The sequence below is a fragment of the Pseudoliparis swirei genome, chromosome 3, assembly GCF_029220125.1.
Source record: "Pseudoliparis swirei isolate HS2019 ecotype Mariana Trench chromosome 3, NWPU_hadal_v1, whole genome shotgun sequence".
NCBI lineage: Eukaryota > Metazoa > Chordata > Actinopteri > Perciformes > Liparidae > Pseudoliparis > Pseudoliparis swirei.
The window spans coordinates 15,981,326-16,009,107 of record NC_079390.1 but is presented as its reverse complement, the minus strand read 5'-3'; the positions used below and the strand labels follow the sequence as shown (position 1 = coordinate 16,009,107).

General features: G+C 44.8%; 1 protein-coding gene across 1 annotated transcript; it reads left to right on the top strand.

Moving 5' to 3' along the window:
• On the top strand, positions 1–27,782 carry sptbn4a (spectrin, beta, non-erythrocytic 4a). The gene is made up of 19 exons (XM_056442739.1): positions 1–288; positions 9,131–9,394; positions 10,059–10,307; positions 10,514–10,603; positions 10,688–10,966; positions 11,058–11,188; positions 11,347–11,551; positions 15,341–15,586; positions 15,721–15,855; positions 16,152–16,393; positions 18,047–18,185; positions 18,320–18,404; positions 18,682–18,893; positions 19,263–20,686; positions 20,837–20,897; positions 20,990–21,258; positions 22,133–22,303; positions 22,537–22,579; positions 24,021–27,782. Exons 1-19 carry the CDS (start codon positions 166–168, stop codon positions 24,318–24,320), a joined length of 4,668 nt encoding a protein of 1,555 aa, XP_056298714.1. The 5' UTR covers positions 1–165; the 3' UTR covers positions 24,321–27,782.

The following is a 27,782-nucleotide window of genomic DNA, read 5'->3' as shown; positions in this document are numbered from 1 at the left end:
AGGCCCCTGCAGAGCAGAGCGGGCGGCTGTTTTGTAGAGGAGGCAGGCAGGACGTCCTGTGGGAAAGAGGGGGGAGAAGAAGGGCCGGCTCGAGTGTTGGGCTCCTGATGGTGGCTATTTTTGTCTCCCCTAGCTGAGTGATTGGGACAGGGGGTGGAAGAGAAGATGCTTATGGCCCGAGACACGGCGCGGGACGAGGCTCAAAAGCTACACAGGAAGTGGCTGAAGCACCAGGCCTTTATGGCGGAACTGGCCCGCAATAAGGAATGGCTTGCCAAGATCGAGCAGGTGAGTGGAGGTGACATGGGCATGATGATGGAAGGATGGAGGGGAGGCGTGGATGGGGGGTGGTCGGACGGGCCGGAGCAGGTGAGAGCATGGCGTGAATGACAGTGGGTGTGGTGGCAGTGAAATGGTGGTAAGGTGAGAGACAGTGTGGGACATGTCATCACTCAGCTTTTCATTTCATCACTTTGCTCGGGGACATCCTGAATTACGTTCTCAAGGTTACGTCGCCATGGTGGCGGTGTTGTTCCGGTTCACAGGTGGTACAATCACCCCCCCTCCACCACACCCCCACACCCACACCGCCTGTGGTTCTCTGGTGTCTCTGCCCAGAGGTGAGACCACCTGGATTTCACGGCTCCGTTATGGAGGTTATAGTGAATCACACAGAGGACACTTAAACCTCCACAGCAGTGGAGGCCAAACACACAGAGGATGCCGGTTCCTTTCCTGCCCATGCATATACAAATGGTGTCTGTTCGGAAGAAATATACATAGTCAGCTGACATCATAAACACCGTTTTTTCTTCTTCTTTTTTTTTGGCCCCACATTCCCATCATGCTTTGCTACCCCGACAGAGCAACCGTCCCATCCACACAGAATGTTCTCCATGCCATCTGCCTCGGTGAAGCTCAGGTGGGCTCTTTATTAGGCGATGAGACCGCCTCCATCTCTGCTGATGTCAGCCAGTCAAACATGTCACTGCTGTCGTTCAAAAGGCTGTGACGATCGGCTCGGTCACACATGAAGCTGCTGCTGATGAGGCGGACATGTGGAGAACACGAGAGCCAAGAGGGCTTAGCTCTTAGTAGAAAGGTTTGCAGAAGCCATACTATCATATCATGTAGAAATGTGCATCCTGCATCATGGTGTAACCCCCTTTGATGCTTTGCAACAATATAAACAGAATCGCTGACGACAGGGATGTCTTATAATTGATTCAGATTGATGAGATCTTTGGGATTTGGTTAAACCAGGAAGTGCTTCAGCCCTCGAGCACCATGCGAAAGATGAGAAGCCAGACAGAAAGCCCCTTGGCAACTGGAATCCTATAATTCACCCATAACTCATTATTTTCTCTTTTTTGCAGGTTAACGAGCACATTATTTATGTCCTTTCATGCATTTCAGTGGATCAAAAAGCTGCACCAGGGCAAAATCAATCTGTGCTCTATGATTTATTGTGTAAAGTGTGTTAGTTTTTTGTAATATTAGATCATCGATTTGCTAATCTAGAAGCAAACAAGCTGCACCAGTGGCACGGTGGGACTGAGAGACATGGCAAGTGGCTCCCGGACACATGTTTAAGAGAAAAATGCTGAATAATGTGATGGCAGTGCTGGTGAGGTTTATCAGACTGTGACCTTGCTAAAAATGTATTTACATCTCTGATAACATCCTGAGAGGCTTTGTTGACATTTCCAACCGTTTTCATTATTAATTATTTATTGAATACATTAAAAAAATCATTAGACTGTATAGATTTTTACACATTCATGTTTTCGTAGTATATACGGTCTTATTAAATATTCATAGGGTAGCGGCGTAACTAATTCTAACCATGACCCCATGAAGACGGAGCCCACCGCGGCATATGACCGAATGAGGAAGCCCTCATTAGCTGTCACTGGGTTCATCACAGTCCAGGTCCTCTCAGTGAGCCGGCAGACACCTCCTCTTCCTTCAGTCACGATGCGCAAGAGAGAAAAGACGACTTGTGCCGATAGCTCAATGTGTGCAGAGGCTTTGTGCTGCGAGGCGGCGAGTCTTTTCTTCATGTTGTCTTGGCTCCAGCCTGTTCCCAGCTCCAGAGTCCCTGCAGCCACATCTAGACGTGTTCTCAACAGTGTTGCGTCCTGTGGCTTCGGAGTTCAGGGTATTCCCGTTGTGACATGACGACATTACAGTTCGTTCTATTCACTGTATTGGTTTGTTTTTTTACAATGTCAAAAGTGGAAAGTGAATCATCAAATGTGGCATTATTGCTCAAATGAAACTCTAAAAGATGTAATGTGGTCAAACAAATCCATGTTTGGAGCCCACCTCGAGTGCAACTATTTTCATGTCATAATAACGTAAATTTGAGCATTCTCTGGAAATAAAGAAATACAGGCTGTGGATGAAACTTGTTACCTGAGCCGAACATGGTTTGCCAGATTTATTTTTACACTTACATTTTTTGTTTTAATTTTTTTAAATAATGTGGAGCTGAAACGATTATTTAATTTAAGGATTAGTCAATTGATAGAAAATGAAGCTGCAACTGTTTTGATCAACAATTGATTGCGTTTTCTGCACAATACTCCGACCATTCTCTGGATCCAGCGGCTTTCCAAATGCAGGGATTTGATGCTTCTCTCCATTGTATAGCATTGTAAAGTGGACAGCTTCGGGTTTGAGGGGGAACAAGTCATTTGAAGATGTAGGATTCGGGCTTTAAGGAATGATGATAGCTTTTTAGTCTTGATTTCTGAAATAGACCTAGCAATTTATCAAAAGTATAATCAAGAGAAATAACCAGCAGATGAATCAATAATGCACTGTGTTCGTTGCAGCCCCGATGGAACAATGACATTTTCATATGTATACATATATAAATATATCGAAAGCCGACCTGGTGGGACCGCTGTCAACATCCTCATCATATGTTCCAGAAGATCTTCATCACTGCTGAAATAGAATGAAACACATGTGACATGTGATTTTATTATCACAGATATCTGAAATATAGACTATATAGTAGATGTGAGTGGGTTTGAAACATTAAAGACAAATAACATGGCCTGTTGAATAGTGCAGTTTATCTGCAGCAGGAAGACTCCTATGGTTGTATAGAAGTCTATAGAAAATGACGCTACTTCTCACTTGATTCATTCCCTCATTAAACATTGTAAACATGTTTCAAGTAGTTTTAATTCTTCTTCGATACAGCATGATGTTAATTTCGTAAATTGTGGTTCATTTAGAGACGAATACACCATAAAGCAGAGGATGCTTTAGGGCGGGGCTACAAGGTGATTGACAGGTTGCTGCCCTACCAGAGCCGCTTAGGCTTACTGGTTGCAAAAAGTCAAGATGGCAGTGACCATAATCCAAGATGGTGACGGCCAAACTTCAGGCTTCAAAAGGGCAGTACACAAACCAATGGGTGACTCCACGACCACTACAGTCTATCGCCATATGCTATGCATCTTAAACCACTAAGACACCTTCGAACCTAAAAACAGTTGCCTTTACTATAAGTGCACAATATGTTTATATTTTTCCATAATAATACAAGGTTAGCACGCGACTCTGATCAGAGAGACACAGAGAGCTCCTCTAACTAGAACTACATCTCAGCTTGAAGTGAGAATAGACTGAACAGGATACTGCTTTACTTGTGAATCATCAGCATGTTTGAATAACCTTTTCTTGCCAAATACCTGATCCAACCAACTAGAAGGATTGACAGAAAGATGGCCGCTCTATAGAGATTGGCTGTGTCTACCACCGGACACTTTACGAAGTACACTGCAATACAGTGCACTGCAATACAGTATCAAATGGAACACTTACGTTAACCACTTGGCGGAAGTGACGGACGCAAATCTGTTCACGGCGCCGGGAGTGATGTACGCATCTGCTTGCGATACCCGCGAAACTTAAACTGACAAAATGAATGCACTTCTTGCCCTCTTTGTGTCCCTTGTTTACCCCTTTCTCCACCCCATGTGGAAACTGCGATACCTCCACAATCGCGGCAGGAGCCTCCGTGGTCTACCGCTTGTGCTACCGTAGCCATCTCGTCCGCCATTGTTTTAGAAATAAAATGAAAAGCTGGCGAAAGGGCTCCTCCTCTTCCGCTACGTAGCCAAGACGGCGCCCGTTTAGGGCCAGTAGTGTCCATCGTTTTACACTGCATTTTTTGCCCGTTTGCAGTGCGCCATCCGGGTACTTTCAGTGCACTGAATTCTGCTGCTTTTGTCAGTGTGGCGCCCTAAGCACTGAAAGTCAGTGCTCAAGTGTCCGGTAGTAGACACAGCCATTGTCTCTCCCATGCTGACCGACACAATTTCCTATGTACGTGGCCACGTACAGACGGTACCATGCACACTCATGTCTCCACGGGCCTGCTAGCATCCCGTAATCCACCCCATGTCTCTCTGTCCGTCGTTACCTGAGAGACGGGGACAAAAGATGATGCCGCGTGCTGCCGCGATTGGAGAACTCTGCATCCTTTTTTTGGAAGGGTTCCCACCTCCGCCCCTCACCTCTGTTCTCTCACTTACTCAGCACATGAAGCCCGCACGCACATCTCCGGGGCTCGTGTGTGTGTGTGTGTGTGATCTGTGGGTGCTTCTCTGTTACAGTGAGAGGACTCATGGCCGACCTTGTGCCGATCCTCAGCGTGGGCTCAGGGGTCAACGCACAGAAAAACCATGGGCCTGTCCGCCTGGAGCCCATGGATCAGTGACTCACTGATAGACACTGCACCTCTTACATATTCACACATGCCGAATATATTAGGGACGTCTTCATATTTAGTTGTGGCCCTTTTGAAAAAATAATTAAAATCTCTTTTTTACTCTTGATCATCACCTTCCTTCATATGTGACTGGACACAAAGGAGGGATGATGGCTTCACCTTAAGATGTGCATTTTTGCATATATTTCATTGTATGATTGAATTATTCTATATTCTTATTTCTATTATCAAATAATGAATCCCAGAAAGCCCAAACTAAGAATGCACCTCTCAGCAGCTCTGTCACTGCAGACATTTGCAACCCAGCCGCCAGAATCAAACGAGGGCTTTGTACGTTTCTGCAAACCAAGGATAGGTTGAAGTTCATATCGACATGTCCACATATGTATTCATCAACAGAGTGTCTTGACCTCTGATAGCTCTTTTCAAGCTGCAGTCTTAAGTACGTTCAGGTTTAGGGAACACGGCTACTTGGTTAGGGTTTGCAAAAGAACATGTTTTAGGTTCAATTAAGTATGTTGCTTTAGTTTTTACACGGGCCCTGAATACCAGTCTTCTGGGGGAGAGGGCCGTGTCTCACCCAGACTTTAATTTAGATTCAAGATTCAAGACACACAGGGTGTGCACACACACAAGGTGTGCAGCAAGTGAAAAGTGGAATGTAGCAGGCAAACAAGCACAACAAGGGCAACAAGTATACACAACAAAAACAAACAACAATATATACAGTGTGTGTGTGTGTGTGTGTGTGTGTGTGTGAGGGAGGGGCAGTAGTGTGGGGGGGGGGGGGGTCCTGAGGTCGGTTCAATTCACAATCCTGAGGAAGAAGAAACTCCGTCTCTCTCTCTCTGTTCTGCTGCACGACTACGAGGCGCCTGCCTGACAGCGCTGAGCACAGTTGTTGTTGGGGTTGTGATGGTCAGGATCCTCACGCCTCTGGTTCTTCTTCTCCCCTGGTGTGTAAGTGTGGGGGCAGGGTGGGAGTGGTTGCGTAGTCTCCAACGCACGCACTACTCTCCTGTCTGAGCCTTCCCCCTGCCAAACCAGTTGTTGCCACCAGGCTGTGCTGCTGTCGTCACGCAGCTCTCAGGCAGCAGCACTGAAGGATCCTCTGGGAAGGATCCTCTGAAATTTTAAATTTCAGCTGCCTGAGGGTGGCGCTCTCACCAGAGTGTCTACCCTGTGTGTTTGTTTTGTTGACCATGTCAGATCCTGTGTGATGGACTCCCAGGTATTTATACCCGCTCACCTCTCCACACAGTAGTCGTTAATCCCCAGTGGTGAGTACGTCCTCTGTTCACTACCCTCCTAAAGTCAATCAGCTGGTTAGTTTGGTGATTGGGCCCAATGGGTGTTGTGCACCAGCCAGATCAGACAGATCTTCCCTCTCCTCCAGCCTTCGTGCCGTGATCAGGCCCACCCCCACCACCACTGTGCAAACTTGATGATGGATGATGTGTTGAGCTGACCTGGCCACAGTCATGTGTGTGTGTACAGTAGGGGGGGCTGAGGACGCAGGGGGGGGGATGTGTTCAGGGGGTGAGGATTGGAGGTGTCTGCCCACCCTGACCATCAGCGTATCCTCAGACAACAGATCCTGTGATATCTGACGAAATGGTACTCATTTTATATGTGTTCTCCTAAGAAAGACAGCAACACGGGGGCTTTTATGCTCGTTACATTCCTTCTCTTCAAAATAAACTTCCGTCTGCACAGGACACAACTCAGTTATAGTTAGGCAACAAACCTACTTTGTTAGATTTAGGTAAAGATTAATATCGAAGTGCCGTTACTTACCTACGCAAGTTACGTGACAATTAAATCCACTCATAGATGGATCTGTACCTGTACAGCGCTTTTCTAGTCTTCCGACCACTCAAAGCTCTTTAACACTACATGACATCATTTACCCATTCACACACTGATGGGAGGAGCTAAGGTGCACCGGCCCATCATTAACATTCATACACATTCACATTTTGGGTTACGTGTCTTGTCCAAGACACATCAACATGGACTTGGGGAGCCGGGGATCAAACCGCCGATCCTCTGATTGAAGACAACCCTGCTCATCTCTGAGTCACAGTCGCACAAACTCTCTTCATTAATTAATCCAACATCCAACTTTCAGACATTTAAACGTAGTACATTTTCTTTATTTGTCATGACTTTAATGCAGTATAGACGTAATCAACCTGCTGTTTTCTGTTGCTCTACAGATGTTGCTGTTCTTCATATCATATAATAAATGTGAATACATTATTTTAGCTTATTGTGCCGCGTTCATTATCTGAATAATTTTTTTCAGATGTTGTATTATTACTCATAACCTGCACATCTGTATTGATGACAGCATGTTCAAACAACTGCTTTATTGGACAACATGTTTCCGTCTTGATGGCAATGGTACTTTCATAAAGAGGATGCCACTGACATTACACGCCACTCATACATTCACCCTCTTTAGCATAGCCATTTTAAAAATAGTGCAATTTACTTAATCGAAGACGCTTCATCAAGTGGAAATAATCCAGGATTGTAAATAGCAGCACATCCACTCAAACTTTGCTGGTTTGATGTCGCTGTAGTAATACATACGTGCACAGTGTTGCATTGTGGGTTGGGCAGAAGGGGAGACATGACATCAAAAGAGGAAGCTGCCGTCTACATGAAGTGATATTTACAGATCTAACTCTTTTCAGTGTTTTGCAGGTAACGCCATACGTTGCCTAGTGTTGCTGTAATGCATCCAGTGGGTGTGAACACATTGTCGTTTTTGCCAGTAGTATAAAACAAGCCCCACAATCCCGCCCACTACTTCACTATGCTGCATCAGCATCACAAGAAAAGCCTGCAGAATTCGGCAAAACAACTCCGCTGCCATAATTGCACGATTCCTACGTGGTAGCCATTCGAATCTCGCACTGTGTCAGCCTCGAACATTGGCTTTTGTAGATGCCCTCTGGAACCGACTGCAGCACACACCCGCAGCCCAATTCCTACCCCACAAACCTTTGATTCCCTCTCCTTTTGCCTCCATTCTTCCTTTTTACTCTGCTTTTCTTCCTTTCTGCACTCCACCCTCCTCTCTGATTTCTTCTCCCTCTGCCTCACTGTGTCTGTCAGTAAAGCCAAGGGAGGGGAGAAAGAGAGAGAGAGAGAGAGAGAGACCTGCTTTCTGCTGGCTCTGCATTATGAGGAGAGCGAGGCTGGGGGAAGATAGAAGCGAGAGGGAGAGAAAGAGGGAGAGAGAGATGGGTGGTGAGCAAATGAGAGCTAGCAGCAGTTAAGTAGAGAGCCGGTGCCAAGAGGAGGAATGCAACACTGCATTATGAATTATGAAAGCCATAGGATATAGGTCCAGCTCCCCCCCCCAAAAAAAGATAAAGGAGGGGAAGCAGAATTTAGAAGATTGAATGCATCATTTGCACGGTTGTTATTACAACACGGGCTGGGTAAATGATGATCGTATGCAACAGAGAAATGTGGAGCAGAAATATGAATCAAATCTGCAGAGATTCTAAGTCACGATGGCGTAAAAATGAAAGAAAACATCCCAAAATCTTGTCGAAGCGCCTCCAACACCTTAAAGGAGATACTCGGTTTCAGAGGAGAGCTTCATGGACACAAAGGGGAATGTGCCACAAGCTTTGATCTCCCCGCATCTCCTCATCCACATCCAAGATTTAGGGGAGGGGAAAAGAGCAGAGGAGCATGGAGGACAGAGATGGTGTTTATTAGACTTACCACACATTATCTTTTAGGTCAGCCCGAGGCCAAACGTTGCCCCACACACCTGCCTCTCTGCCTGCAGGGTGGCTGTGTGGGTCTCCATACTTGGCATGGAGCTGTGTGGTGCCGAGCTATATTTGGGGACAAAACTGAATTTAGCCACTCTCTTTCAGCGCCATGAGATATTACTCTCATAGAGCCCTTCTGCAATAATGTAATCTATTAAAACAAGATCCACAGGTCCATGGCTTAGAATAGCATGTTGTACTGTGTGTAGATTTGTTGAGGGCTGCTGATATAGTCATTTTTCCTTTGAAGGCCAATTCCTGGTTGTAGAGATGATCCATCGAAGGATATCAATTAAAGTCGTTGGTCGTGTGAAAAAAAGATTTAGAATGAACAATTTCCGGAATATATTTTCTTTGAACTTGAAATCTAAAATGGTGGACAGATTTGTGGTAGCACGTGAAGCAACAATCATCCCCGGAAGCGAATGCTGACATTAAAGCAGCGTACGAGTCCCTCGACAGACACGACACAATGTCATCTGTTTTTATTCAGATATGTTTAACACCTGGGAAAACAAATAGTGACTGATGGTTTTGTGCCAGTGTTTAACAATTAGTCATCACTTCCTGTGTCCAGGAGGGTCTGGAGCTGATCCAGGAGAAGCCAGAGCTGCGTCCAGTGGTTCAGCAGAAGCTGGAGGAGATCAGAGAGTGCTGGTCCGACCTGGAGAGCACCACCAAGGCCAAGGCCCGCCAGCTCTTCGAGAACAACAAGCCCGAGCCGGCGGTGAAGAGCTTCTCCGACCTGGACAATCAGCTCTCCCACCTGGAGCAGCAGCCCCCCCAGTTGGAGCAGGCGCACCATCTGCCCACCTTCAACGAGCAGCTCCAGAAATTCCAGGCAAGTGTCAAGAGCTTCCAAATGAAACCCAAATGATTCTTTCACGTGTAAACCGGAGCGGCTCTTCAGCCACGTAGGGTTTATGTTGGCAGTTACCAACATCAGTTGGTCATCCTCAGCTTATGTACTTTCCATAGTTGCACTCAAATGTCGACAAATCTATTTCATGTGTGTGAATGTGACCTTTATATGTGGGATCTTAAAACTCAGTGGAAGCGGTTTGGTACTCAAGTACCTCATCAAACTTAGGTACGGTGGTTGAGTAAAAGTACTTACATTCTACTTCTGGGCTTGACTTTAAATAAAAAAAATTTTTTAAAGGGCTCTGTCTTACATGTCATGTGACTTACCTCCACAGCACCTTTGGTCATGAGAAACTAATCAGCTTGATTTGACGAATACATTTGACAGACTGCGTACTTTAGCTCGTTGTTGTTTATGTAATTTCCCCGTCTGCGACATGTGTCCGCCCATGCCGCTGTTTTGTGTTCTTTAACACATGAACAATTTCACCACAGGCTTCTCCCCCGCCCCCCTCCTTAAAGTGAGGCAGTCCGTTACAGAACCCTGAAATGTTCCAATAGGAAAACAGCTGATGTGCGGTGTTTGTCCGTCCCTCATGTGGCTGTAACATGACCCCCCCCCCCCTTCTCCTCCCATGCAGGCTATGGAGTCTCAGATTGGGGACTTTTACAAGGATGTGGGAGAGCTGGGTAGCTTGCAGGGGGTCTGCCTTCCCCAGCGAGGGGTGATGGCAGGTGACAGGGAAGGCGGTGACAGGGAAGGCGGCGAGCAGTCGGGCGTGGCGGAGACCCGAATCGTCCGCCTCATTGAGCCGCTGAAGGAGAGACGCCGCATCCTGCTGGCTTCCAAAGAGATGCATCAGGTCGCCCAGGACCTGGAGGACGAGATAGTGAGTCTATACGTCTTTACCCTGTTCCCCACACGCATACTTCCTCTTCCGTATACACTGTCTTTAATTCCCTTTGGAACATCCGTCAGTGTGTGGTATTATGGTGCATGTTATGGAATCAGACAGTGATGTGGCAATGCATCAGTGCCGTGGCTTCCATGTTTGATTCTGAGAAATCTAATGACCTGCCTGTGGTGACCTGATAGCTGTGGATTCAGGAGAGGCTTCCCTTGGCCTCCTGTAAGGATTATGGAACTAACCTCCAGAGTGTACAGCAGCATGTGAAAAAGAACCAAGTAAGTGTCAGAGACATCATTGGTGGGCTGAGATGTGACCCAAGCACGCTCAGTTTGGGAACTCACCTCCGATCGGTCCTTCAGACACTCCAGAGGGAGCTGACCGGGCGGCGGGCTCGCGTCGAGGAGGTTCTGGACCGCGCGGGGATCATCGCTTCGCTGAGGACTCCCGAGGTGGAGTTTGTGCGCGAAGGGGCCGGGCACGTGCGCCAGCTGTGGGAGGTTTTGCAGCTGGAGACGGAGCGGCGCTGCGTGATGCTGGACGCCACGCTGCAGGCTCAGCAGTACTACAGCGAGGCGGCTAAAGTGGAGTCCTGGCTGTCCGGTCAGAAGCTCCATCTGGTCAACGAAGAGAGAGGCACGGTACGGGCAGCGCTGTCGCTCGCGCCGGTCTTCTCTTTCTTGCCGCGATTGCGAGAGTGAAACCTGATGACGTTCTGATCATCGTTTTCAGGACGAGGCGAGTACCCTGCAGCTGCTGAAGGCCCACCTGGCTCTGGAGCAAACGGTGGAGACATACGCAGAGACAGTGGGCATGCTATCCCAGCAGTGCCAGCGTCTGATGGAACTCGGACACCCAGAAAGGTGTGGTGCACGTGCACTCACAAAGCAGCACATATAGCCCAAGGCCTTAGTGAATAACCGTTGCATGTTCCATGTGCCGCGTACAATAACACAGGGGCGACGTTGTCGATGCTCGGCTTGCCGGCAGCTGTAACGTTTAGTTTTTTTCTTTCCAACAGCGTGCAGCTCACCAAGCAGCAGTCGCACATAGACCGGCTGTATGTGTCTCTGAAGGACATGGTGGAGCACAGGAAGACCAAGCTGGAGCAGCAGTACTGGCTCTATCAGCTCAACAAGGATGTGGAGGAGTTAGAGAAGTGGATCACTGACAGGGAGACGGTGGCCAGTTCCACTGAGCTGGGCCACGACCTCGAGGACGTGACGGTCAGTTCCTCAGCGCGGTTTGGGTTGCTACTACATGACATCTTTTACATTAAAACAATTAAATGCCATTGTTTTTTTTATATTTAATAAGTGAACCAATTTTAAATAAAGTTTAATATTTATTTTCACAAAACATCATCTTACTTTTACACTCAATTTGAGCCAACGTGTGAAGGCAAACACAGTGAAAATAGTCTTTTCACGTCTGGAGTTCTTATTGAAAGACCGTGATTTAGCACTTGTATTTATTGTGATACAAAAAGGCGAGAGACTGTAATAAAAATCGACAATTTAGCTTAAATCTCCCAATAAATCAGTTTTAAATATACTAGACTATATTTTGTGTTTCCTCTATTTAAAGATAAACTAAAAGATAAGAAAGCAACTTTAAATATTACATTAAGTTTAAAGCCCTGTTATCTTCTTTTTTGAATTCATTTGGAAATCAGAATTTGATTGTAATGAAACCAAACATTATGTTTCCATGAGCCAAGCAAACATGCAATGGGATAAAGTAAATACTTAATAACTTTTGGGCAGCACGGTAGCTCAGTGGTTAGCATTGTCGCCGCACAGCAAGAAAGCCTGGGTTCGAAGCCCGGTCGTCCCGGTCGTCCCGGTCGTTCCAGGTCCTTTCTGTGTGGAGTTTGCATGTTCTCCTCGTGTCTGCGTGGGTTTACTCCGGGTACTCCGGTTTCCCCCACCATCATAAAGACATGCACCGCAGCCTCACCCCGGTTCGTATGGATGTGAATGAATGTTGGTGGTGGTCGGAGGGGCCGTAGGCGCTGATTGGCAGCCACGCTTCCGTCAGTCTGCCCCAGGGCAGCTGTGGCTACAGATGTAGCTTACCACCACCGGTATGACTGTGTGTGTGTATGACTACTGGACTCTGGACTGTAAAGCAACTTCGGGTGTCTTGAGAAGCGCTATATAAAATAAATGATTATTATTATTATTAATATTTCCATTATGACTAACATTTCTCATCTTAAGGTCGTGAATCATTTCATGATCTTCGCATTTATTTTATGGGCCGTTTAATTAATCAGCAACATTGGCTGCCATTGGCCCCTGTACATAACGCATTTGACTTTTGTTTGCTTTATTTTATACTTGGCTTGAGTTAAGCATGACACAAAGACTTTATAGTGTAAAGTAAATAAGATACTTTTTCGAAGGGAAATGAAGCACCTTTTACGTCGATATCTAATCAGGCTGATGGTCTATGTAGTCGACTGTGGAAATAAAGGCCCCAGTGTGCTCCATCGAATGAGAAAGCTTATCTCTTCCGTGGCGGACTTGTGCTGGTTGGCCTCCGTGTACAAGCACGCTAACAACATGTCAATAAAGTAAATATTCTTACAGCGAAACAGAATCATCAAAATACAACCTTACAGCTTCTGAATTCATGTTTCTCTTTCAGACTGAACTAAGAATTTGAATGGCCTCGTTAACTCATTGTCAAACATGCTTCATTCAAACTGGACAGACACAAAATCAAACTAACCAAACAATGTTTCCACAATCAACAACTCTGGTTTGGTTGAACTTAATCCTGAATTCACAGAGTAAGATGTGACAACATGCCGTCTCTCCACCCTGTTTAATCCCATCTTTCTGCCATGGCGGCTGCCTGTGGAGCAGCAGGCTCTCACCCTCCTACCAAAGCTAAAGAAGAAAGAACTGCAACCGTTTAAAAAACATTTTTTCTTGAAAAGGATCACATACTGTATGCTTGTGTTTCATAGAATAAGCCCAACATGAAACACAAGCCTTGTATCGTTCTTCCTGTCAGAGGCAAGCCTTGGACCGGATTATCACAACACTAACGCACATAAACTACAGACACGACCATGACGAGAGAGTTGGATGTACAGCTATCTCCCATTGGGGATTCTCCTAGACTGAGGAAGGAAGTTAACGGCAGATACTCACAACGCTTCTTAACTGTCCTAATGTGGGGAAATGACATAATGATAGTAAGTTATAATAACAGTTTAAAACACCGGATTTGCTACTCCAATTAAACCAGCCATAGATCTGTTGTGTACGTCACAGAATGTGACTGATCGAAATAAAAAATTAAAAAATAAATGTTTTGTAAACTAAAAAAAGAGAACAGACATTAGAAAGCAGCTATAAATACTCAAAATATAATATAACATTTCTTTGTTCGAGGCTGAAGGCGTAGGTTGATATTATAAAACTAAGTGATGACTGCGACTGTATAGCTGTATATCTTTAAACCATGATGAATGTTTCATGAAAACTAAGAAACAAGGAAGAAATCATTGCAAATCCTGAGAGGTCCATGAGCATACAGGCATAAGTGAACAGCAGAAATATTAGGCTGAAGGGTCCAGCAGGATGGGAGATTAGCCGTGGACAGACAGACAGATACACACTAACGCACGCACACAAACAAGCCAATACCTTTTTTCCTGGTGCAGATTACATTACATTACATGTCATTTAGCAGACGCTTTTATCCAAAGCGACTTACAATAAGTGCATTTCAACCTAGAGTACAAACTAAGAACAACAAGAATACAGGAAACATTTTCAACATAGTCGAACTACAAAAGTACCATAAGTAAGTGCTATCTAAGTGCCACTGAAGTGCTAATCTGTGTTTTAATCCAGATATAGTCGGAAAAGGTGTGTTTTCAGTCTCCGACGGAAGATGTAGAGACTTTCTGCTGTCCTGATGTCAGTGGTCCACCACTGAGGAGCCAGGACAGCAAACAGTCTGGATTTCGAGTGATTAGCTCGAGGTGCAGGAGGCACAAGTCGATTGGCTGTTGCCGTGTGACCATATCCCGGATGTAGACGGGCCCGATCCGCCAGGACCAGTGTTTTGAAGCGGATGCGAGCAGCCACCGTAACCAGTGGAGCGGAGGAGCGGAGTGGTGGGTGAACGGGAGGCTGAAGACCAGTCGAGCTGCTGCATTCTGGATGAGCTGCAGGGTCGGATGGCCTTAGCAGGTAGACCAGCCAGGAGGAGTTGCAGGTGAAATGACCAGAGCCTGGATCAGAACCGAGTAAGAAGAGGACGATTCTCCTGATGTTGTGCAGCATGTACCTACAGGAGCTGCCGTCGCAGCGATGTTGGAGAGTTGACTGTCGAGTGTCACCAGGTTCCTGGCAGTCCGGTGGCCAACACAGAGCTGTTGAAGGTGATAGTCAGGTCGTGGGTGGGGAGCCTTTCCCTGGAAGGAATAGTAGCTCAGTCTTGTCAGGGTTGATCTTCAGGTGGTGAGCAGACATCCACTGAGAGATGTCAGTCAGACAGGCAGAGATTCGTGCCGCCACCCGTGTTTGGACGGTGGAAACGAGAAGATCAGTTGGGTGTCATCAGCATAGCTATGGTAGGAGAAGCCATGCGAACGAATGACAGAGCCGAGAGAATTTGTGTACAGAGAGAAGAGGAGGAACCCCAGTAGTGAGAGGACAAGGATCAGACACAGATCCTCTCCAAGTTACGGTGCGGTCTTTAAGGTAGGAAGAGAGATCCCCAGGTCCTGAAGAGAAGAGATCAGGATCTGGTGGTTCACGGTGTCAAATGCTGCAGAAAGGTCGAGAAGGATAAGGACAGAGGAGAGAGAGGCTGCTCTAGCAGTGTGAAGCTGCTCAGAGACAGCAAGGAGGGCCGTCTCTGTCGAGTGGCCGGCCTTGAATCCAGACTGGTGAGGGTCAAGAAGGTCATAATAATAATAATATTATGAGTCTTAGCTCATGTCACTGTGTGCAGTCTCTGCAGTGTCGTGTGCTTCACCTGTGTTCCAGGTGCTTCAGGAGAGGTTCACCAAGTTCGCCTCAGAAACCAACAGCGTTGGCCAGCAGCGTATGGAGCAGGTGAACAAAATGGTGAACGAGATGATCGACTGCGGCCACTCGGACGCCGCCACCATTGCCGAGTGGAAGGACGGGCTGAACGAGTCGTGGGCCGACCTCCTGGAGCTGATGGAGACCCGCAGGCAGATGCTGGTGGCGTCGCACCAGCTGCACAAGTTCTTCACTGACTGCAAAGAGGTACAGCCCAAACAAACATCCGCCTGTGATCTAGGTGTACCGGGCATCTATTTGGAAAGGTAGACAGTCTGGCAGTGACACGCGGCTTCTATTTTTAAAGCTGCTCGTGACAACGACGCTGTCCTGTGTTGTAGGTCTTGGCTCAGATCGCGGGGAAGATGAAGCAGCTGCCAGAGGTGAGGGCGTGCCAAGCCAACATCACCAATCCGGCCACCCTGCAGAGACTCATGCACTCCTTCGAGCATGCCCTTCAATTGCTCGTCGCGCAGGCAAGTGATGTCACGTCTTTCTGAACCCATCAGGCACACAGCGTAGGCCGACTTCCTGCTCACCGGCACAGGGTGAGGTCATATAGATTTCACCAAACTTATTATTGAGACACAACTCCACATCCAAGGACTAACCCCGCCCTTAGACTGGAGAAGCACGTCCAAATATGTGCTTGACAGTCACAAACCCAATATGAACCAGGTCAATGTATTTCCTACGAACACAACCATTCGTCGAGCTGACTGTATTCTACTGGGATGAAGCCGCTAACTGCCTCCATGCTGTCTTGGTGCAGGTGAGGCAGCTGCAGGAGAACGCGGCCCAGTTGAGAACCATCTATGCTGGTGAGAAGGCCGAGGCCATCATGCTCAAAGAGATGGAGGTGATGGAGGCCTGGAAGGAGCTGCTGGGCTCTTGCGAGGCCAGTCGCGTCCACGTCACCTCGGTGACGGACAAGGTGCAGTTCTTCTCAGTGGTGCGTGAAAACCTGATGTGGATGGAAGGCATCATGGGGCAGATCGGATGGGATGAGCCCAGGTAAGACTTCTGCTGTTGTTTATTAACCATTGTACACCAGACTATGGTCCAGGTTTTGCAACAGTGTGCAATCCCTGTAGACACAATTTCATTACAGTGTAGTGTCGCATTAGGCTGCTGTTCCACCTTGACCTAATTCCACATGACATCTGTTATTCAATTTTCCATACCATGAACTGCAGGCTACACATTTTACACCGTGATCACTGCCAGTATTTGTCATTCTACCTAATCAGTGCCGCAGTGGAAGACGCTCAGCACACGTCCGCTTGGCTTTGAAATCGTTCAGCAGCTGACGATGTATCATCATATGTGCACCGTGGGCCTAATGAAGATGGGAAAACATATTTCCATGTTCTCTATAATGCTGAAACTAAGTCGATTCATTGATTAGTTGGTAAACAGTAATAGTTAATATTTTGATAAATTAATTTTCAAGCAAAAACACCATTCTCTTGCTCCAGTTTTTCTCAGTTTATTTATTTTGTCTCGTTATTATAAACTGAATATCTTAGTTGATTTGTATCTTTGTTTGTTCTAAACAAGACAATTAAAGACGTCACCTTGGGCTTCAGGAAAATGTGATACACATTTACTTTAGTTGTGCCATATTCAAAAGGAATCATTGATTCAACAGATTAATAAATAACTTGAGTAATATCATCTAATTCCGTTACTGGTTGGTCTTTGGTTTAGTTTTAAATCCATTGATTTTTCTATCTTATACAATTTAAGAAAAAGCGAAAAATACCCAGCAAGGTGGCGCCTTCCAACTGCTTGTTTTGTCCAATTAACAGTCCAAACCACAAAAAATATCAATTTATAATACTAAATAGAGAAAAGCAAATAGGAAAGGTCTGAGGTATACAAGGTGTTGTATGCTGTGGAGATTGTACAACCCTTGATGCAAAATTCAGATTCTAGGCTATATAAATTAAACTGACATGACTTATTACTTATTGCAAATGTTTATCATTTTTGCTTAGTAAATGGCTCAATGATTAATTGAATATCAAAATGATTGTAGGCCAGCACAGTGCCGCATATACGATGCATACCATATCAGCATAATGTTACTGGTTCTAATCCTGCCTTTATAGCATGACATCTTTAAAAAAGCAGGACAAAAAGAATATAGTCAAATGAGCAGCTCTGTGAGGCTGTTAAGACATGTTGATTGATCCTAAATATAATAATTTGCCATGGGGTCAGCAACACCTTTGGCATACTATCTAGTTGTTTGTCATTTGGAATTGTTATGACCCTGTCCATTATAATTCAAATGTTGTCATACTCTTCATCATCTGTCATTCGATTTGTATTTTCTTAATTATAATAGGACATCCTTAATGACATTGCATTTTTGTTTTTAGGTAATTTGTCCACAAACTAAGCTTAAAGATTATGCATTTATAAGGGGACAGGGAGTAAAAATGAACGAACACAGCAGAGGCCACAATAGAAACAAAGGCCATCGTGCCTAATCAGACAAAATGTAATTGTACAAAATTACAATTATTAATTTACTGATCCTTCACTGGAAGAAGACTCCATGCATATACTGCTGACATATTACACTCTGCAGGTATAAGCATTCCCTAATAGTATTTGTTGCTTCATTAAATCGGAATAATCTGATCTATCCCTCCTCAGGGATTTGACGGCTCTCGGTGTGATGATGAAACAACATCAGGATCTGAAAGCCAAAGTAGACGGCCGCAGCAAGACCATACAGCAGTGTGCCGATCTGGGCAAGATCCTCATTGCTGCCGGCAACCTTGCATCAGAGGAGGTCGGGCTCACTAAACAGTGCAACACATTTGAATGACTGTCACACATGCCACACAAGAATACCCACACAATTACTTGATTAGGATTTAGCAATTTGTTGTTGTGGTCATGACTGCAATGTGTCTGTCACCACAGATACAAGAGAAGCTGGACAGTCTGCTGGCTAAGCAGAGGGACCTTGTTGAGAAATGGGACAAACACCAGGAGAAGTTACAGCGCAGTGAGTAACTCACCAGACGACCACAGCTATTAACACATCGCTATGTTAAACGTCAAAGGGGCTCAAACTACACATGTTTTTTCTCCCCACTTTTTTCCTTTCATCATGAATCATGTATGAATCTTATAGTTCTTCTTGTGTGCGCTAACGTTACACATTCACTGCGATAGAAAGCATAAATATCATCATCATGTAAACAAGAATGTTAACAACATATTTCTATTGGGCGAGAGTTGGTGTGATGGTAACAATGCTGTTGGTCTGCTGTCACCACTAGAGCAGGAAAAGTTCCAGTTTGTCCAGGAGACGGTAAGGGCGGAAGCCTGGCTGAAGGCCAAGGAGCCGCTGATCACCTCCAGAGAGCCAGAGGGAGGAGGGGCCCGGGCCCAAACAGATGAGGTTGAGCAACTCATCCTTCGCCACGAGGCCTTCCGCAAGGCTGCTGTAACCTGGAAAGAACGCTTCAGCTCTCTCCGCCAGCTTTCCGCAGTAAGCTTGACTGTAGATAAATGTTTAATCAGTTTTTGGTGGAGTCACAATTTAATGCTGCTACAGGAAGTAAAGAAAAGTGACCTTGGGATGTGTGTTTGCTTAGCAGGCATGGCACCATGAGTTTGCATCGTTAATAGTCCTGAATCTGTCTCATGATGTTTACTGCATGTGGTGTACCCTCATTCACTGCACCCCATCTGCCTTTCATGCAACATTGCTTCGTAGCCAATAAAACAGACTGTTTTGAAATAAGCATATCACTCCTGATAACTTGTTGTACCCCCATTTTATTGGACCATTCTTTATTTTCTGGTTTTAATTAAGTTTATGTAGTACTATTAGTTATTTAGTTAACTCTCTCTTTAGGCTGAGAAGAACAAAGAGGAGGAGAAAAAGACAACCCCACTCTCCAGCCGAAGGATGTTCCCATTATCATGTCTGACTCCCAGCGTTCCCTCAACCAGTGCTACCTCGTCTTTCTTGAGGCAGACTGTACATGCGCATGTAGAACACAAACTCTTACAGACCAATCTGGATTTTGGTGCAACCCCCGCAAGCCAGAGATTGTCCTCAACCCTAGCCAGTTACAAGCCAGTTATAAATGGATCAGGCTACATTGGAATGGAACAGCAGAGCAGCGGGAAGTTGGTGAGCTCCCCGTACCTTGGAATGAACCAACAGACGGTTGGGGGTGGAAGTGACTCCGGTTTTTCGGCGCTGACCTCCCAGAGTGGTGGAGCAGACACTTCTACTTACCTTGGGAAAAACCATAGAACTGCTGGCAGTGCAGAGAGCTCTGGGTACTTTGGACTGACAACTGGGGGGGTGGGTAGTACGCAAAACCATCAAGGCAGTGGCAGGTTAGGAAGTTCAGGTAATCTAGCTCAGCAGCCAAGCAGTGGAGGTATGGGAAGCCCTGGATTTCTGCCTCAACAGAATATGGGCAGTACTGGGTATTTGGCTCAACATCAAAATATGGGCAGTTCTGGATACTTGGGACACCAGCCTAATTTAGGGAGTACAGGATATTTGGCACAACAGCCTAATATGGGGAGTTCTGGGTATTTGGCACAACAGCCTAAAACGGGGAGTTCGGGATATTTGGCACAACAGCCTAATATTGGGAGTACCGGGTATCTGGCACAGCAGCCTAGTACAGGGAGTTCTGGATATTTGGCACAACAGCCTAACATAGTGAGTTCTGGATACCTAGCACAGAATTATCAGAGCAGTGGGGGATTGGGTAGCTCAGGCTTTCTGGCACAAAATCATTACAGCAGTGGAAGTCTGGGCAGTTCTGGTTACCTGGCGCAGAGTGGTGGCATAATGGACCCTAAAATGGCATATGCATGGCAGCACCTAAAAGCTGACTTCGTACAGCCCAGAATCAACCACATCCACAAGGCCGTAAACCCACTCCTTGAGGCCAGCCGAGTGCAGCGGGAACAGTTTGGGGACATCCCAATGGCAGACATGGTGGGGCCAGAATCAGGGCTGGAGCTCCTCCACGGCCGTCTCCAGAGGGATCCCCGTGGTAGCCGCTCTGATCCTCAGATGGACCATCTGAGGCGAGAGAGGGAGTGCAAGCTGGGTAGACAGACCTCCAGCGAACAGGAGATCCAGGCCAGGCTGAATGAGTTGCCGCTGATTGTGCGTCAGGAGCGCTACCGGCGGCGCCTGGAGAGGCAGTCGTCCAGCGAACAGGAGGGGAGCAGCAAGCAGAGGATTCAGAGACAGGACTCGAGTGACCTTGAGGGCTCGGTTAAGGAGGGCTCTGACAAACGCTCAGGGTAAGTGAATGAGTCATGCTGGTGAAATTCTAATGATCTTTACAAACGTTGTACTACTGTTTTCCTCGTCAGCACTGTCTTAATGATATTTAATGAGTTTATATTGATTGTATTCACTGTTTGGGTGACTCATATCTGTCATAACTGTAGGGACATCAAATCTACCATGGCAGAGATTGTAGAGCAGGTCCAGGAGAGAGAGGCAGCACAGGTGAGTTAGCTGACAGTATATCACAACGGAGCTGTGTATGTTAAATTGTTTTTGTGTCTTGGTGTCACATTCTTGGGTTTCTACTTTCTTAGGCACGAGGAGAACCATATCGCCCAACAAGCAGCCTCTCAGCACCCGTGACTCGTTTTGACGGACGCCCTCGTGCACGAGACCGCCCTAAACCGAGGAGGAGGCCCCGTCCAAAAGAACCTGAGGAGACACGACGTTCTCGCTCAGCTCCAGCTACTGGTGCCCCAACGACACCTCAACCGCCTTCACACACTGCCGAAAATAAAGGCTTCCTCTACCGCAAAAAGGCCACTGCTTCTGACCTTGAAGCTCAGCAGAGAAGCCCAAACAGGTAAACCCACTACTGATAAAAAAACATACAATCTATAATTTGCTCAACCTTAAGACCTACAAGCAATTGTCCAATCATAGCTTAGCAACTACAACAGAAGGCATGTTGTCATCAAATGTAAGGAATGGATAAAACACTGTATTTATTTGCTCTAACATGAGATGACAATGATAGCATGTCCAGCTCAGTAGTTTACAACCTTTACTTCCAAGGCCAAAGGACGCATTATGGATTACCGTACCTAGTCATTTGTGGGGTTTGGTGTTCGAAAAAACCTTTGTGGAAAAAACCTTGGTCACAATAACTGTGTTGTATTTCTCCGCTGTGTGGAAGTTCATCAATCTGTTGGAGTTTTGGGTAACATAAGCAACTTTGTCACAAATATTATTGAATTTTGGAAAGTTTACACTCCAGCATATTCAGCCAAACAAATCGATTAGTCTTCTAAAAAAACTAAAATCATTTTTTCCTAATGATAAACTGTAAAATGTACAAAGGTATACAAACTGAGTCAAAGGCCGACAATGTTTCCAACTCATACAGTTAGTTCATGCTAATTTACCAATGACAGTTTTAGTGTAAGTCCTTGACAGTCATAGCAACAATGACTAAGGGGGGTAGGGTTTGGAAAAATTAATTAAATAAAATTTGTTTTAAAATAGTTTGTAGCCGTACCTTTATCGTGACTGTGTTTATTTCAGGACAGGATATCCTTATTATTATTGTATGTTGTTGCCATCTCTACTTTAAAGACACATTTGTAGAAAAGAAACCTACGTCCCATTGACTTATACTGTGACTTAAGTTATGTAACATGTGTATCATCAATCATAATCTGTTTAAAGCGGCTTAATGTGTCATTTGAATTTTACAGCAAGTCCTGGATGAACATATATTGTGTGCTGAAGGAGGGACAGATGACCTTCTACAAGGATGCTAGGCACCTTACCACAACGTACAATGAGGAGCCCCCTGTTGACCTTATTAACTGCTCGTTTGATCCTTCAATGGGATATAAAAAGAAGAAAAATGTCTTCATTCTTCAGTAAGAGCTTTTCTATTGTGGCAGAAATTGTTATTTGAAATTGTGAAATTACAGATTTTCAAGCGTAGTGTTGCTTTACAATAAAATAAGAAATGATAGCACATTTCATTAGATTTAAGGGAAAAACATAAAATCACAGAATATTAAAGTGCAATATTAGTATTCATTAGAGACGTAAAAGGCATTTCTGTGCATTAGAAACTGACAATCCCTGTTGATTTCCTCTGCAACAGGATGAACGATGGAATCAACTTTGCATTCCATGCAAAGGATGAGGTAAGAACATTTACATTTGAGTCATGTCAACGAAAAACAGACATTAGGACATCATACACTTTACTTACTTTAGACCCTATATGTACCTTGTACCACATAGGAGGTCCATGAAAGGTTCAAATAAGAGATGTCAATTAATAGACTATGTAGTCATCATAGCTAGCTACAATACTGCATTAGGCCAGGATAAACAGACCCATAGCAGGTCCAAACAGTATCAGGGATGACTACAATTTTGTATTAATATTTTTAATAAAGTCTGTCAGACATCATAGTTTTTCTTTGAAAAATGGGTTTGACATAGCTGGAAAGATTAGGCCAAACTCAGTCTCCCAGAGGGAACTGTAGTTATTATCCATGATAATTATTTCTGTTTGCAAAATGGACCCTCTCTTTTCTTCTTCTCTGTACTCTCAAGGCACGAAAATAATAGCTAGTCTTTTTTTTAGGAAAAAAATCAGAAAATGGGAGACATTTTTTATTTGATATTATTTAGTTTTCATGGTTTTAGTTTTGCATTACTCCGTATTCCAACTACAAAGATGGAGACAGCCAAAACAATCTTGCATTAAGCAGTGGATTATTGTAAGCGTTCTAGGAAAGGCAGTAGACACAGACCCTAAAATACAGCCCACATTAGCTTTCTTGCTTAAGTCTCTCACTGAAACACATACAGACGTAGCGTCCTGCACCATAGCCTGTTGAATGAGCCACCACACACCTGGAAAGGTGCACTGCTAACTTCAGTTTACAGCATAGGTAGCTAGCTATGAAACATCACATGGAAAAGGTGCACTGCTAATGTTAGTTTGCAGGTTAGAAATCTAATAAACATCAAATGGAACAGGTGCACTGCTAATGTCACTTTGCAGAGTAGGTAGCTAACAAACATCACATGGAAAAGGTGCACTGCTAACATCAGGTTGCAAGTTAGGTAGCTAATTAGCTTCTCAGTTGCAGCACATTAAACAGCATCTACACGTACAAATGTCACTTGGGACCGGTTAGATGCTGGTGTGGTCTGGCCTCTTCAATGTCACTTAGCCTACAACATTTTTGCTCATGACGTGTAAGCTACAGCTAAAATCAGTTTAATTGTCTCTCCTCTATGGTTGGTGTTTTTTTTGAGATATCGACCAAATAGACTCCTGCAAATTCCTTTCCAATGTAGGCTAATGGAAGCACTTGGCTTTTGGTGCTCAGAGCACAACAAAGCGTTAACGCTCAGCCATGAGCATTAATGTTGACATCTCGTGCTGTCACAAGCATGAGCCTCTCGTCCATGAGCCATGCATTGACATGTTTTCTCTCGGTTGAAGGTTAAAATTTTGATCTAATGAAGAAATGATTCATCCCCAAAACACAATATAAAAAACATGCAAACCGAGTAAGATTAATAAGAGAGACTCCTTACATAAGACGTCTGTCATTTGCTTCATAGGAGGACCTGAAGGCCTGGACTTCAAACATCACCAACTGTATAGCTGAGCACGATTCCATGAGCAAGTGGGACAAGCCGGGCACCTCGTCCATGGACCCCGACAACTCGGAGAGAAAGGAGAAGTCAGAGGGGGACGCAGACGCCAGGTCAGAGAGGTCCGAGCTGGCCGAAGGGGAGGAGCGGTCAGAGAAGGAGAGGTCAGAGAAAGGGGACGGCTCCGAGAAGTTAGACACGTCAGAAATTGCTGACAAAATGGAGGGCGTGGCGGGGGGCTCCAGCACGTCAGGGAAGAGCAAATGAGGAGCCCCTTTGTGTTTTTAACATTACTCACTGACTAAAGGCGTAGGAGACGGTGGGTGGGAGGGACGGATGGAGAGCATGTGCAGCTAGGTTTGCAGATCCTCAGTCACAAAGCCGGAACACACTGAGGCCATGGTCCTCGGACTGACTATTGTTACTGTGACAGACTAATCTCTCAGCCCCTCCCCTTCACCCAGGCAAATACATCAGTGCTTGCATTGGGCCACCTGCTGGTAGATAGGAGGTCGGCCCAGACAGACAGACAGACTCCAACAAGTGGTCCCAGGAATTAGTCACCGTCACGTCCCATCGTTGATCGTTTAATCTCTTGGATTCACAGCATCTTTCTGTATGTATCTTTGACTGATAATGTAACGCTCTGTCTAGCTAGACGAACCCGAGAAGCGGTGAATGAAATGTTTCACGATATGAAAAAAGAGAAAAAAGAAAAGAAAAGAAAAAACGTTTTTTGAAGCAATATACTTTTTTAGTTCTTCTCTTTGTCAAAGAGATACAAGGGGGAAGAGGAAACAAGGAATAATCTCAAATGTGAACTCTATGATTTGTCACATCCACATGAGTTTACCCCAGGCAGTTGTGCACCTTAGACACTTGACACATCTGTATACTAATCATACTGACATTTAATCCAGTCACATGGCTAGCTTTGAATCATGTTAATATAACGGAATGCTGGTGTTACCCACCTGACTTCATTGGTGTCAATGAATACACAGTTCTACAGTCTCTTATCAGTTTAATTTAATTTAATTTTTTTTACAATTTTCATTATTATTATTGTTTGTCTACGGCGATCCATGTAAAAAAAGAAAAAAAGAATTTATCATCTAATTCTAATCCAAGGTGTGTTCAAAGTGGCAATGCTCAAAGTAATACTAAGCCTAATGTGACACGATGCCTTTGTATACATGACAAAAAATCAGAACATTGCATGAAAAAAGTCAACTAGTGCACCTGTTGAACTTGCCTTTATTTTTATGTTCGTGGAATAGGTCGGGCAGTATTGGAATTGCAATAATTGAATGTGAGTGTGGGGGAGGGGGTATGGCAAATTGTATTTTACTATCACGGTCAACTTCTGAAAAACCAGAGGTAAGTTTGACAAAGTCGGGGTGTCTTCTAAACCACAGCGCGCATGAGAAGAAAGGGATGGTTTGTTTTTTTGGACAGGGGTTTACCAGATTAGAGACTACTCCTTGATCTGTGACATGAACTAAGATGCAAAATGGCACCTTTGCTGTTTGTACTGTAATACTGCAATTCATTTCCCACAGAATGTATTGATTTTCAGCTGTGAAATGTTCCGTCGCCGCCGTGTTTTGCGGTGCCCCAAAAATTGTAAAAAAGAAAAGAAAAACAGCCTCTGAAGCGGTTTCACTGAGAGTTGAGCCTCTCCGTACCCTGTGTGTTTCATTTGAAGTTCAGACTGATCGGAATCTCTCCATCAAAAGGCAAGTTAAATGTAAAACTGTCATGATTCGAGTCATGAATTGTATATACCTATCTTTGTATGTATACCAATAAATCCTGTGCTCTAATAAAACAATACTCTGAACTGAAATGGGTAAAATTAAAACATTTGTATTAATCCACAAATAAAGAAAAACATCTGTCACTCAAATATATGAACGGCATTTAAATGAACAATATGCAAATTAGGAGCCACTATTAAATAGCATAGTGTATATAAGTACACTAGTATCTAGTTTTACCAGGGAAGAGCAGCAGGACATACTGGAGGTATGCTTGTTGTATTTTTATATGCCTATATTTATTCTTCTCAGATTCAGCAGTTGCCCCAATAACAACTTGTAATAAAGCCAGACTGAGCGGACAGTGTGTCGGTGAGAGGTGTGTGTGTTACAGTCATACATCACAGACATGACAACTAGCCTGGCAAGTTCAGTACATGCATGCTTACTAAACTGAGGTACGGTACGCCGCGATCACAGAGGTGAGCGGGAATTAGTCTATTGTTTGCCATGCATCAGTTATTTTTGTAACTCCTATTAAAGTTGTCATTTTGACACGTTGTGCTCGAATTAATGACAAAAGAGGGAATAGTGTGCAGTAAAACAGAGGCAGCAGCTGCAACTTTCCAGCCGATCAAACTGCACCTCAAATGTGTAAAGAAATGTTTTAAAAAAAGTCTTCCATTCTATAAGAATACTGGATGCATATCTCAGATGTCCCTGACTCGAGGACCGTAGTGATGGTGTGCATCACTGCCGCCGAACGAGGGGTGGACAAGCTATGCTACGGTGTGAATGTTCTCTTTGTGGTTTTTTATTCATTACATAAGTGCCATGTGTTTGCTGAAGCAGTGGGTCAGAAGAGAAAATATTCGCTTATTCAAACATGACTCATTGCAATACATATTTTGTTTTCATTGACATTGGAGCAGCTGGATTTGAATTTTGTGCGGCTGTAATTGCTCATGGCAGATATTTAGCCTGCGTCACCACGTGCGTTGTGAGTGTTTTTGCTTCCCATCACTTTTAATAAACCACACCACGTTATGATAGAGGCAGTCAAACTGAAATAGGCATCATATAAACCATGACTGAAGAAAACAAAGAAAGAATTATATATTGTGCAAACTTAGTTTCCTTCATTGACGGCATTACAAGCGTACACGTCTTTGTTACTTCACGTTACAACTTGCTGCTAAGACATGAAACACAACTCCAAACTGAGGCAAACCTGACGTGCAGTTGACGTGGACGCCCGCGCCGGTCACAGACAGGCGCCTGGCGGAAACGGTTTGTTCCTCAACATGGGTCTTAAAACCCACGGGCCGAGTGGCTCTCCACTCAGTCGCACCTTGAGACTAACAATGGGCTTTTACTGCAGCTCCCTCAGTGTCCACTGAAGGAAAAGACACAACTTTATTGAGGTAGATTGAGATAGATTAGCGTTGGCTGTACATGATGGGCAGTCTCCATGCTAAAGCCTTGGTGCTCCAACACACAGTGGGTACACACTAATAAAATGAAACACTAACATCAATAAAATGAGGAAAATGTTTTTTTGTTTTTTTAAAGAGGGTGTGTGTGTTCACATAAAACCCCTTGATGTAAAAATGCCTAATCTCATCCGAGCTATGTACGTGCGGTTTGAAATAAAAATGTGGAGCGGGCGCATGAATAATTTATCTGAGTAAGAAAACCATAAAGGTTTGTGCTGTTTTTGTTTTTGCACTAAAGCGAAGCCACCGTGCACGGCGAAAGACAGCGGTGGCGATGCAGGGCTCTGTTCTCTGATAAAAACATACATACACAAACATGGTATTGCACAAACTCTGCACAACTTGATGTGTGTTTCCAGATTGTACATTTTAATCATATGTGTGTGTATATTGAAATTGAGTAACATTTGCCAATATCTGTTTGTGGAAATATGAAATATGGTATTGTCTCATAAAAACTGTTCATCCCTTAA